Source organism: Setaria italica, chromosome IV (genome assembly GCF_000263155.2).
Source record: "Setaria italica strain Yugu1 chromosome IV, Setaria_italica_v2.0, whole genome shotgun sequence".
Classification (NCBI taxonomy): Eukaryota; Viridiplantae; Streptophyta; class Magnoliopsida; order Poales; family Poaceae; genus Setaria; species Setaria italica.
The window spans coordinates 10,359,803-10,373,140 of NC_028453.1; the positions used below are offsets into that span (position 1 = coordinate 10,359,803).

Here is a 13,338-nt window from a genome sequence, read left to right on the forward strand (position 1 = left end):
GGACCATCAAATTGCGCAAGTTCCAAGTTGATGGGCATATATGATGGGTCAATGGCTGCATGCTTTCTGAGAAGGTTCAGAAACTAGGCCTTCCCTTTCAGCTGGCCACTTACATTGCAAGCAATGAAGCAATTGACCACTCTAAGCAACTGATCTTTGTTCAAAGAACTTAGACTGGTTAATGATTCATTACTGGATTGACTAAAGCAACATCGGATACCAGTTGACAAAAGTGCATGCCTAGCTAGATTCACGGATGCTGAAAACAAGTGGATGACCAGACCACGTAGGATTTGCCTTTCCTTCAGAATAACTAGAAGGAGCTATCCAATTTTGTTTTGAAAAATAGGCACCCGGATTTGAAGTGAAAAGAACTCGGACGTGGACTGGGAAGGTACGGTGTGTGCCGCCGCCCACATGCACCTCTCACTGTGAAATAGTAAAGCTTCCTTGATGTAGGGTTTTCTTCTTTTTGATGTAGGGTGTTGATGTCCCTTCTTCATTGTAGGCATGCTTAGCAGTAGCAAAGATAGAGAGAAAAAAAAATGAAGAAGCAGCATATGAGCATGCCTTATAAATAAAATTGAAGCAATAGTACAACCTGAGAGCTGGAATTCCATTAGTTTCTCAGTGCAGCACACCGGCATACATCTACCTTGTCTCGTCCTCATGTTCTTACCTCCAATGCAGGATACGCCACTATAGCTTTAGCGCCAAGCTGGGCAGGGATCGTGCTATTTGCATGCTTGGAGTTGGAGGCGGTGGAGTTTTTAAAAGGCGATTAAGGCACTATTCAGGCTCGTGTATACCAGCATTGTCCAATTGTCTTGTGTGAGATGAGGCATATGTTCAGAGACAGGATGTTTGGTTGAGCTTTTAGGTGCCGGTTTATTGGAGAGGTGCGTGTGTGCGCGCGCCCGATCGTCGACATACCTAAACAAACAGATTGGTGTGGCCTGGTGGGTAATTAGGCCAGCCTAACAACTTCAACTACGAGCGCTAGTGGCGCCACGTCGGCGAAAGTGTACTGGCTATAGCTAATAGCCCCCATTAACGTGCAACACGCTGATGGTCAGCGACACGCATATGTTTGCTTATTCATGTGACGCATCTCTGCACCACATGGTGATGTCGATTAATAATAATGGAAGTGGTACATATGCGTCATGCTGGAGCTGGACTTTGAAGCGTTAAACGTAGCAGTATGTTGATATTCCATCCAGTAACAAAAGAGTGGCGTTCTCGACACCGACATGGTTACTAAAACGCTATTTTAGTTTTATCTTATTACTAGTATGGAATAATGCGCTAAAACATAGAAAAGTTGTAATATTTTGAAGTTACTTTTAAGATAATGCAGCTACACTATTATAAAATTCGATCAAAATACTTACAACAGATATGAATGATTAAATTCTAAATGTGTTGGCTGCAAGCAATCTAAACAATACTTCCTCAGATCAGAAATGTAATAAGTATTTCATCTATGTTTGTCACAAGTCTTACCTTTGATTATAAATATATAAAATTTTGTGTATATCAATAGCACAAGATAAATATGCTAGATTCATTATGAAAAATACTTTTGTAATATGTTAATATATATATATATATATTTCCATTTAAGATATTATATATTTGTAGATATTGCTTGTTAAGGTATCATATTGGAAACCATGTCGATGTCCTGATGAATTTGTATTTCCGATTGGATGATTTTTTTTCCTTTTTACTGAAGGTAGTATCAGCTTTGCAGAAAACAGCATGCTCCAATCACCTATAGAGTAGAGACGGCTCTTAATAATACTAGCTGCTCATGTTCTAGTCAATGGCAGCTTAGACATACTTAGAAGGATCTAATGAAAGCAAATTGATGGTACTAGCTAGAACGAATGAGATTGAACGAAAACACGCAGAGCAAAACCCGTGGATCATCAACTAGGCAAGCAAGCAAACTAAAGAAGCCACGCACGCACGCCACTTGTTACTAGCATTTCTTTTCTCAATTCCTTTTTTATCTCCATCCGTAGTAGTGTGATCCGATGCCCAGCACGCTGAGAAATCTCCGGCGAATCGCTTCAGAGAGATCATGTGACGCGGCTTTTGATTTCTGTGCGAGGAGTCACAGAAGTAATTAACTTTTTTTTATTTCTCTTTCCCTGTTCGTACGTGCGTAGTTATACATCGATAGCTCCGATCGACAAATTACACGTTGGTAGGTAATAAACTGAATTGGAAGAAAGAAATCAAGACCAGCAGGGGATATGGTCAGACTTTCGATGTGTCGATTCGCGGTTGGCCCGAAAGACTGTCTGAACTCTTAAATATACTCATCACCACGAAAAAAAAGTGATACTTGCACTGCATTGCAATTTGCAGTACTCATGTGTGTTGCTTAAAATTAAAAGAACAGAATAATGACACCCTTAGCTTTCCTTGATATTAAGGCCGATCGACACTAACGACAAGATGCAACTTGATATGAATTACCACCTCTCAAGTTTTTTAGATAAAGGATAGAAATCCAGCCTCTATATCCACGTGTGGATATATATAGCCAAAATTACAGGAGTTCTTAGACTTCAATCCTCAAAGTTGAGAAAAGTAAAACACAAGATGGAAAGCTAAAAGACTAGGAAAAAAGCTAGAAAGACTATACTTCAAACTTATTCTATATCCTTGCTTCAAACATGTTTTGTCTGTGCATCAACCATCCTTATTCCTTCACATCACTTGTCTACTTAGAAACTTTGATGTCCTGCAAGAAAAAGGTTACGTGGTACCTGAGGATCTTTGTTGTGTAGAAATTGCACTAAGTCGATCTCGATCATGACCTAAAGCACCTCACAGCATCCCCATCGAACACAATCGCCAACACATGAGAAGTCACGCTAGCAAGAACTACTGACAGCGAAGCAAACAACACCGTACATAGGATGCCAAACGACGCCTCCAAGGAGGTCACGACGTTGTAGACGCCGCCGCCGCACAATCGGCCGATCGAAAGCCAACCAACTAGAATAGGGTTTTCATTGGGAGATCCAACAATACCACAACAAGGCCTTCAAGGAGGAAAACGACATCCAAGAGCGCCGCCATTACCGACACCGGTACATACTGGGTAAGGCTTTCGCCTGGTACTTCTGCACAGTTGCGATCCACTGAAGGAGCCGGACACACCAAGGCCATTGAAGGCCTGCTACAAGGACCACCCAAGGCCGGCCGCGAACGCCTAAAGACCGAATACATCAGGAGCACGTCGGTTGCCCAGCTTGTCGCAGGTAGCCCCACGCCATCACACTCGTGACCAAGTCACCGCTTGCACTTGGGCGTCTGGATGCCTCCTGCCTGGGGATGTCGGGCGCGTCGTCCCAGAGGCACGCTGCCGGACGCACGCACCTGACAGACATAATGCATACCGTCCGCGCCACAAGTGTCGTGCGCAGCCGCAGGCCCCAAGATCTGGCCGTGCTCGAGCCAAAACAACATGACGCCGTCAGCCTTGGGACAGCACCGCCAAGCAACAAGGCTGGGATCCATCAGATCGATCATCGGAGATGATGGATCCATGCGAAGATGAGATAGATCGGGTTGCCTGCAGACGACATCGTCCGCCGCTAGAGCACGAGCAGGAGAGATGGGTGGGGGAGGGGGAAATGGCACCCCACCGCCACCCTCCTCGTGCCCCGACAGGCTTCCGACGAGGCTCTCCGGCGATAGTGAGATGCAGGGGATGGAGGGGAAGGGATCTTGGGAGGTGGATGGGGGAGTTGCGCCCATGTCGCCCGCGAAAGGGGCGACGCGGGGGACGATTCCACCACCTCTCTAGTAGTTTTTGTGAAAAGCGATCGTAAAGCTGGTAGTTTTCAGGTAATTAGGTCGTCAGTAAAGAGTATAGTAAAGGTACATATACTAAGCAAGAGGCGGCTGTCATGCTCCGAAAGGTGAAGGAAGCAAGTATAGTAAAGGTACATATACTAAGCAAGAGGCGGTTGTCATGCTCCGAAAGGCAAAGGAAGCAAGTATATATATGTGGAATTTGTGGATGATGCGTGCATAACTGGATACACTTATTAGCAGAGTATATGTATAGTATCGATGCTCAAGCCTCTTGTCTTTTTTTTCATGTATGTCATGCCAAAATGTCGCCATTTGGAGATCTGATTTGGAGATCTGGGGGTGTGTCTGTCATGTGATCGAGCTAAAGAACTGGAGAAGGTTCTAACTGGAGTGAGAGAAGCAAATATTTCTCCATGATCCACTTACGTAGTTTCAACTTCTGAAAATGCCTTGTTCATTCTTAATTGACGGTGGAGGGGTTGATGAAGTCATCTGAAACCAAGTATTGGTTGGCCAAAAAAATTACCATCAGAATTTTCATTGCTCTAATTCTTTTAATAAACGAATAGCGTTGCCCACAACTGAAAAATAATGTGTGGGATAGACAAAATTGCTTAGGTATGTTTGATAGCATTTGGTAAACGCATCGTGTGAGAGTTGATTGCATCTTTGGCCACTCCATAGTCAATGGAGTAGCTAGTTATGGTTTTTCCAATATATTGGGAATAAAAGGGGCAAGCATTCCAAGATTTTGTATCACTTTTACAGTGGGATCCAATCTATATAAATAAATAAACCAGCTAACACAAAATCTTAATGGCTTTAGAAAGAGACAACTACGATGTTTACTTGTCATTATTTTGATGTGCATCAAGTTTTCAAACCTTCCTCTGTTGTATCTGTTAAGTATTTTACATCCACAACATCAACGATTTTGGAAGACGATATTTTAAACATGAGGAAAATGAAAAACACAGGAGCACTAAAAAATTGTAAATGTAAGGTAATACATTGGAAGTTTTCCTAAATTCCAGACGAGCTCATCTCCACACCTATGCAAAGAATTGAAAAAAAGGGTGGATATGTTGATTTGTATATGATTTTATAGAATAAAATCATTACAAGATAACCATATCTAGTTTTCTCCTACACTCCTTACTTTCAAAATATGCTTTTGTAGTTCAGTACTACATCTTTTGGATGTAGAAATCACATGGTTTTTCCCTTTAAAAATAATCAAACAAACCCTAAATGACCTGGAACAGACCAGCAGAAACATGCCAGTGAACTTATGACCGGGGATGTGCATACAAAATGTCACCATATAAGTAAAAGAAATTTTTGAAAATAGCACCTTTACAATTCGGTTGTTACTATATGCTGCCCTCAACAATTTTCTTCTCTGCCACTAGGTTTAGTCAAACTTTTTCTTAAAAGATTATGAAATACTGTCATCCCAAAGGAAAGAACAATCGAGCTTTCCACATCGAGATTGACACTAATAATCTCGAAGTTACTTCACAGCTCACGAGATTATTGTACATACTCTGTCCGCTTATTATCCATGCACATATAACGACATTCGAGCATTACCAACGGCGGTGCATCATCATACTGTTTCTGTCAAGGACTTCGTATTAACCCTTTAACTTTTTCTCTGGATCTGAAATACATCGTCATCAAATTAAAAAAACATTTACTTCTGACACTCGGCTTAAATCCTCCTAATCACCTTTTTCGTAATGGAGTACGTACTGTTCCTAATTATTTAGCTTTGTTCCTAATTATTTAGCGTTGATTAGTTCAATTTGTCAAATATAAAGGGTAGAGGACTACTCCCTCCATTTTATTTAAATTGTAGGTCATTTTAGTTTTTCTAAGTTCATAATTTTTATTATGTATTTAGATATTACGTCTAAATACGTAGAGAAAACTACGCATCGTACAATTTGAAACAGACTGTTGACATTCAGTGGAACAGTGGATGTATAAAGTGACCGTAAAGCACGTAGTTTACAGGTAGTTAGGTCGTCATTTCGGGTTTATATACTGAACGGGATAGGCTGTCACGCACGAAGGAAGTGTGTGGATGATGGATCATGGACGCATATATAAAGTTGCATACGCACACTTGCCGATCATGGTTCATGCACGGCAAGGGATGGAGCTACGGAAGTGGCCAGGCAAACCAGTGGATAGAAAGTGGTCACGGAAAAGCCTGAGCTACGTAGGCAGCAGTCCATGATCCAGTAGGCGCGTGCAGTTGGGTAAAGCAGAAGCAGACCGACCCCTTCACATCTTGAACACGAGAGCTGCTTATACATGGCTCTAGGCGCTTTGCTCTGCATGGAGCATGACGTGACAGCAACCACAGCAGAAACCTTCACGTAAAGGCTTGCTTTTGTGCGTGCATGATGTGGCCATTACAATCGAGTGCCCATAAAGGGATCATTATTCTTGTTCGCCCGGCCTATTTAGGGAGGAGTTCATGTTGCCCAGGACTGCAGAATCTGGTTAATTGCTTCCCCAGGCCCCCAACTGAAATATACTGTAAACTTTCCTGATCTCTAGCAGCAGGAACATGTTAGTACAAATGTAAACCAGATTACTTTTAGTTATAGTAGGTAAGTTGCACTAAAATGGTATGGGCACATTTACCAACAAATTGTTCACACTATTACAATGCATGGTTCAATTTTGGCTTTTGGTGCATATATATAGAGCCAGGATGGCACCTTTTGGCGATTGACGTCATCCACTACATTCAAGTGAGAACTGGAGAAGGTTTTACTGGACTACCACGAAAAAACATTTCCCCTTCAAATTAAACATTTTAATTCCCCCAATCTTCTTGAAAATGCCAGAAAGAATTATTCTGAATTGACGGTGGCCACAGAATTTTACATCAGGGCTGATTCAGTCCACCCACTGAAACCAAGTATGGGGTTGTACACGTCTAAAGCATCCATCAGAATTTGCATCGTGCTAATTATTTTATTAAACGAATGACAATGCCCACAATAGTGTGGCAGACAAACTTGCTTATGCGTCTCCGGCCAAGTAGCCATTCCATAGCCAATGGAGCGTTCGTGATTTTTCCAGTATCTGAGGAATCGAATGGAAGTGCATTTCAAGTAGTGTCCGTTTACTTATACAGTAGATTCAGCGTTTAAGGGGGCGTTTGGATAGCAGGGGCTAAACTTTAGCCCTGTCACATCGGACGTTCGAATACTAATTAGAAGGACTAAACATAAGCTAATTACAAAATTAATTGCAGAACCCTAGGCTAAATCGCGAGACGAATCTATTGAGCCTAATTAATCCATCATTAGCGAATGGTTACTGTAGCACCACATTATCAAATCATGGACTAATTAGGCTTAATAGATTCGTCCCGCAATTTAGCCTAGTGGTTGTGTAATTAGTTTTGTAATTAGTCTAGGTTTAATACTCCGAACACCGCCTAAATAAACTACTTAACCCAAAATTATAAGCTTCCACCAGAAAGATACAACTATACGATGTTTGCATGTCACTATTTTGATGTGCAATCAAGCTAGTGCTCAATTTTTTTCCTTAGCTACCCATGTTGGCAGTACAACCATTTTGGAAGATGTGATTTTAAACACATGAAAACGAAAAGAAAAATATGCAAAACAGACATGGGGGGCATGAAAACTTAAATGGGCCTTCTTATGTCACAAATTGAAATATTCAGCTTAACAAAGCCCATTAATCGGGCGCGACAGCGCAAAAAGATGCGGTCCAGTAACTTGAAATTTCATCGAAGATAAGGCCCAAGCTCACCACCCGCCCAAGGCCCGTCGTCCCTACAACAGATCGTAGCGGGCTGCGCCGCCGACAGCCTCCCACGAAGCGGCGGCCGAGTTCTTGACTTGTCTCGAGGGTTTTGGCAGCGGCGGCCGGAGATGGGGGAGCGGGCGAAGGAATGGCTCCTCGCCGCTGGTGCCGGCGCCGCCGTCGGCGCGCTGTCTGCCGCCGCGGTCATGAATCTTCTATCGAGGTATCCGGCGCCAAGCTGGACCTGGGTGACACGGAGCGTTCTGCTGACGCTCGCTTCGTTTTGATGCGCAGATCCAAGCGGAGAGAGGGCTACGTGCGGCAACTGCTGGAATCGAATGGCGTCACGGCTGGTGCGGGTGCGATTGCCTCCTGTTGCTAGTTTAGCAGTGGGAAAATGATAACAATTCAAGATTAGCTTGTGTATCTGCTGTTGAAATTAGTTACTTGGTGGTGTTGAATTTGTATTCCAAAATCCTCTTAAATTGTTCGTTTTCAATCAGGCAACGCTCGATCCAGCAGGCATCTGGGTGCCACTGGTAGCTCCGATCTTCTCTCAGATGAAGTGGTCTCTGAACAGCTTACAAGGTTTGTTTTTGCTGTTTTCTTTCCCCAGTAAAGTTGTGGAGCGAGGCCTTAGCTACAAACCATCTGTCTGCATGATTGACACAGTTAATTGTTTTTGGATACTTCACAACCAGTGAATTACACATTTTGTTGCTATAGGTGTATCAATTCAGATAGCCACATTGCTTTATATTCTACTTTTAGATCGGACCAACCTATTGTGCTTTTCATCTTTTGATATTGATGTTGTGTAGAAAAGCAATATAGCATGTGCTCGCTCTTTCTGTGCATAGCTTACTACTATCTTGTTAACATTTCACTTGTTAACTTCATGATTTTCTCTTCAAACTACGCACCTGCCACATATTTCAGATGTCAGCAGTACCGTAATGTGCTCAAGCTATTATGATTTAATGTTTTGTTTTTGTGATTACCAATATATGTTAATTTTCTGTATTCTAGGAATACACAATTTTTTGGCATGGACTCTCAGAAGAAAGTGACTGAATCCTATGTTGTAGTCATTGGTCTTGGAGGGGTTGGCAGTCATGCAGCTTCTATGCTCCTGAGATCTGGTGTCGGCAGGTTGCTCCTTGTGGATTTTGATCAGGTGTGGATTTTGAGTGTTCCAGAGGTGGATACCTGACATAGTTGTGAAAACTTGAATGCGCTTTTGTTTTGTTTGATTCTCTAGTTAACTAAAATGATTTAGTTAAACATGATTTACTGTTTAACAACCTAAAATCTTGTTTGGTTGTGAAGGATTTAACCAGGACTGAAAAAATCTTGTTTTGACTAAGATTCACATTATATGCTTTATGTAAAACTAATCTTAATTATCTTACCCAAAACAAATTATCATTTCCATGTTATCAACAGTTAAAGGGCAAAACTAAAAATGGTCTATTCTAAACTACCAGAACAGAATTACAACTTCAAATTGGTTTTCTCAACAATAATAAAACCAACTTTCTCTAAACTTGTTTGTTTCTGATTAATTCATCTGAATAGCCACTTAAGTAGTTGCACACTTGCACTAAGGTTTTTCAAAGTATCAAAAATTTATTTGACCAAGTTTGTGGAACGCATAGTCGCCATGCTGGTATGACTTCCAAATTTTCTATCCAAATCAGGTCTAGAATCATTGAATCATCTTTCATCTAGTGGGTGCCCCGCATTATCAATTCAAACTAGGGAGGATATAACCATGGGAAACATTTGTAGTGACTAGCTTTTACAGCAGTATCAAATGGGTGGGTGCACTTTACATTTTATAAGTAACATGTTGCATTTATAATAGGTGGGCATTAACAGGGCACTCATGATATGTTGAAAGGTCTCACTCTCGTCACTAAATCGACATGCTGTGGCAACCAGAGATGATGTTGGTACTCCAAAAGCATTATGCCTCAAGAAGCATTTTTCGATGATATACCCAGAGTGCCAAATAGATGCAAGAGTGCAACTGTATGATCCATCATCTGAGGCAGAGATTCTTTCTGGACAGCCTGACTTTGTTCTCGATTGCATAGATAACATTGATACCAAGGTAATAATTACTAGTATTGAAATTTCACCTTTTATTCTTTCATAGGTGCAAACAGTTTCACATGTTTAGATAGTATACTCAGGCTGTGCTTCAAATCCTTTCTAAATTTTCTGTTTTGTGTCAGCTTTTCTTAATAATCCATGCAACACCATATGGTTTCAATTTGATGAAAGAATATCTGGGCAGTACTAGTCCCTATGTAAACTTATATTTCCCTTACCTCTGTTTTCTGATGATAAAGCAAGACAAAGCCACCCTACATAGATAGTTTAAACCCATTTTTTCCAGCCCAAGTTGCTTGTTCAGACAACGTTTCTCTTTGTTATTTGTAACCATTGGAATATCCTTGCCCCTTAGGTGGCGCTCCTTGCAGCCTGCGTCCGCAGAGGTTTAAAGGTGCTTTCTGCAATGGGGGCTGGAGCTCGAGCTGACCCCACCAGAATTCGTGTTGCAGATTTGAGAGAATCAAGCAATGATCCCCTCTCTCGATCAGTTAGTTTGATACTCCTTCCAAATTTTTTGAATAGTTCAGTCCCTTTGTAAGCTGCCATTCAATCAGTTACTGGCATGTTAAGATGTGCTGCAAATGATGTGTTCCAATTGCTATTTTTAGGTGAGGTACCGGCTTAAGAAGGAACATGGAATTGAAGGTGGAATACCAGTGGTTTTTTCATTGGAAAAGCCAAAGGCAAAGCTACTTCCCTTTCAAGCTTCAAAAGAAGAGGAAACTCCATCAGATTACCAGGTCAGCTCCCCTTGGGTTTGCATTCACACCCTCCTGCTGCCTGTTTGATCCATTTTTTAAACCCCCTTTTTTGATTTTCTGAATAAAAGTTTACATGACAAGTAACTAAATTCCTCTAAAACACCTAGTTGCTTATCTATGTGTGTGTTCATGACTACTGAGTACCGACAACATGCTTTGCATTATTCCACAGATTGTGCCAGGGTTTAGGGTTCGCATTATCCCAGTGCTGGGAACCATCCCTGCAATATTTGGTCAAGTTATGGCGTCCTATGTGGTTACTCAGCTTGCTGGATTAGATTTTCAAACTGAGCCAGTTGTTAACCTGGATTTGGATCATTACTGTATACTTCATCAGCGTCTTATTGAGCATGAGGAGCTGACATATGGGACAGCTGAGCAAGTTCTGGTACTCTTTTCTTGCTATCTAATGTCATAACCTCAAAATAAGATCTTTTCTTTAGCATTATTAGATGGAGGTGTTATTTATGTCAATTATGACAAAAAAAGTTATAAAAAGGAATTCTTCACCTACACATATTGTGGCATATTCCTTTTTTTTTTTATAAATTTGTAACATTGTCTTTTACAATTTAAAGGTAGATGCTGAAGAGATAATGTACATCGTCAAGGAATTGTGGCGTGGTCGAAGTGCTAGAGACCAAAATCAGAAGGACACTGGGCGGAAAATGTGGAGATCTGTCAATGAGCTAATGCTTGTCAGGTATGCTTACTTCTCTATCTGATAGTATGGCTTGGATGCCAGTTATCTTACCTTTTGTGGCGCAGCTTGAGTTCTCTGGAGCAAAGAACAATTTCGTGTAGGGTAGCAGCGAAACCCCAGCTGCTAATTATATCTGTAGTGAAGGGTGACTGACATGTTTGTTATCTTTAATGATATGAACCATTAGCTAAGCTGGCTGGCTGGCCATGTTAAATTATGACAATAATGTAGTTTGTCACCTTTAATGTGGTAAATTTCAATGGATTAACGTTTTTAACGATTATTCCTGTAATTATTTTTTTGCTTTATTTTGTTAGATGGGACAAATCAAAGCCTGCTGGTGCGTCAAACTTAATACTTCTCAAGTTCAGTGAGGTACTTAAGGCATCTTTACTCTAACCAACACTTCTCATATCTTTACTCTCCTATTCTCATGCTTCACCTTCTCTTCTCTGACAGGCTGATGCGCATGAATCCACTACACTTGATCATATAAAAGAAGAGGAACCTGAATTCTACTCTATGGTCACGCGTGTGCTGAAACGGGCTGAAGTGGAGTTTGGTTTATGAGTGGGTCATCTATCTGATTGAAGTTTTGTTGCTGCGGTTCGGTTATAACCTTGGATCAACAAGTAGATCAAGCACTAGATTCAGTTCTGCGCGATCCATTTCGGGAATACCTGATGAGCATGCTACGATGAAAACGATGTGCAGGTTTGGTTTTCTGCAGTCGAACCATGAGCTTTCTGTCCTCATGGAATCGTGCCACTTGTCAGCTATGTATCAATTTTCCGCGTGAATCTTATCATGTAACCAGGCAAACCAAAGATTTTTTTTTCTTGTGATCTGATGGGCAGAGCCAGTTTGATGCGATTCGGATCGTTTCGTGGGCACCCCCGTGTACATCACCGATAATACTGAGCTGATGATATGCGAGGAAATTCTTGCAGAGACCAGGGGTCTTGGTCTTGCAATGGAGACAGTGACCTGATCCATTGCCGGGTTCGTCAAAGAGGCTGAAAGCGCGGCGTGCATCATTTGGTGGGAAGCTAGTGGTTCCTACCGGCATCCCGTTCACTCTGCAGCGCCGTCCACGCCTTTTCCCAAGACCAGGTCATGGGTCGATGGTTTCGAAGCTTTAAGACGTGGATCCTTGACTAAAATTTAGCTCTTATCACGTCGAATATTCGGATGATAATTAGAAGGACTAAACATAAGCTAATTATAAAACTAATTGTAGAAGTTCTGGGTTAATTCGCGAGACGAATCTATTAAGCTTAATTAATCTATCATTAGCAAATGGTTACTGTAGCATCATATTGTCAAATCATGGATTAATTAGGCTTGATAGATTCATCTTGCGAATTAGCCTCCATCTATGCAATTAATTTTGTAATTAGATAGATTTATCTTGCGAATTAGCCTCCATCTATGCAATTAATTTTGTAATTAGTCTATATTTAATAATTCTAATTAGTATCAAACATCTGATGTGACAGGAGCTAAAGTTTAACCTAGGAAACAAACGCCCCTAAATCCTGTGTTGTGTGCCGCACGGTATGGTTGGTTTCTGAGTGGAATGTTGGGACCATGGCAAGCTGACTGCTGACCCGGTCCGGTCGGGTTCCAAGGCTCGGGGAGAGTCTAGTGGTTGCGTGATGTGAAACCGATCTTTGGTGTGAAAAACAGAAGTTGTGGCCTCAGCGTGAGGTCAGCGTTCCCGTTTACCAAATCCTTTTCACATTTAGCTCAAGTACTAACTTTGTTTCCAATGTTAGGTTTCTCTAGATGGATGGCTCTTATTTTTTCCGATCATTCTAAAATTTCTCTTAGCTTATTAACTGTGCCCAGTGAGAAACACGCAGTACGGTAGGAAACGTTTGCTCCTTTCCTTTTGTTTTTACTTGTCAGTATGCTTATCAAACAGGGACCAAACCTTGTGGTTGACACAATGACGCCTAGTATGTCTTGTTAATGTGGTCATTTCTTTCACGATATGCTTGTCAAGAGAAATATGCCGGTGACTTCGTTAACTTTAAGATTTGTCTGTTGTCTCCCATAGGCATTCGTATGATGCCTATTATGTCTTGTTAATGTGGCTATTTCTTTTGC

At 41.5% G+C, this 13,338-nt stretch overlaps 1 protein-coding gene across 4 annotated transcripts; it reads left to right on the top strand.

The window, feature by feature from the left end:
- Positions 1-7,698: 7,698 nt before the first annotated feature.
- Positions 7,699-12,204, top strand: LOC101768928 (tRNA threonylcarbamoyladenosine dehydratase). Of its 4 annotated transcripts, none has more exons than XM_004965084.4 (11): positions 7,699-7,864; positions 7,936-8,000; positions 8,145-8,229; positions 8,671-8,818; positions 9,545-9,757; positions 10,115-10,249; positions 10,371-10,502; positions 10,696-10,911; positions 11,102-11,226; positions 11,544-11,601; positions 11,686-12,204. In XM_004965084.4, the coding sequence occupies exons 1-11, from the start codon at positions 7,770-7,772 to the stop codon at positions 11,794-11,796; spliced, it is 1,383 nt and encodes a 460-aa protein (XP_004965141.1). In that variant the 5' UTR covers positions 7,699-7,769; the 3' UTR covers positions 11,797-12,204. The 4 variants fall into 4 exon arrangements, with proteins under 4 accessions (XP_004965141.1, XP_004965142.1, XP_022681419.1 ...); XM_004965085.4 differs by having other exon boundaries at positions 7,936-7,994; XM_022825684.1 differs by having other exon boundaries at positions 7,723-7,864; positions 8,730-8,818.
- The last annotated feature ends 1,134 nt before the right edge of the window (positions 12,205-13,338 follow it).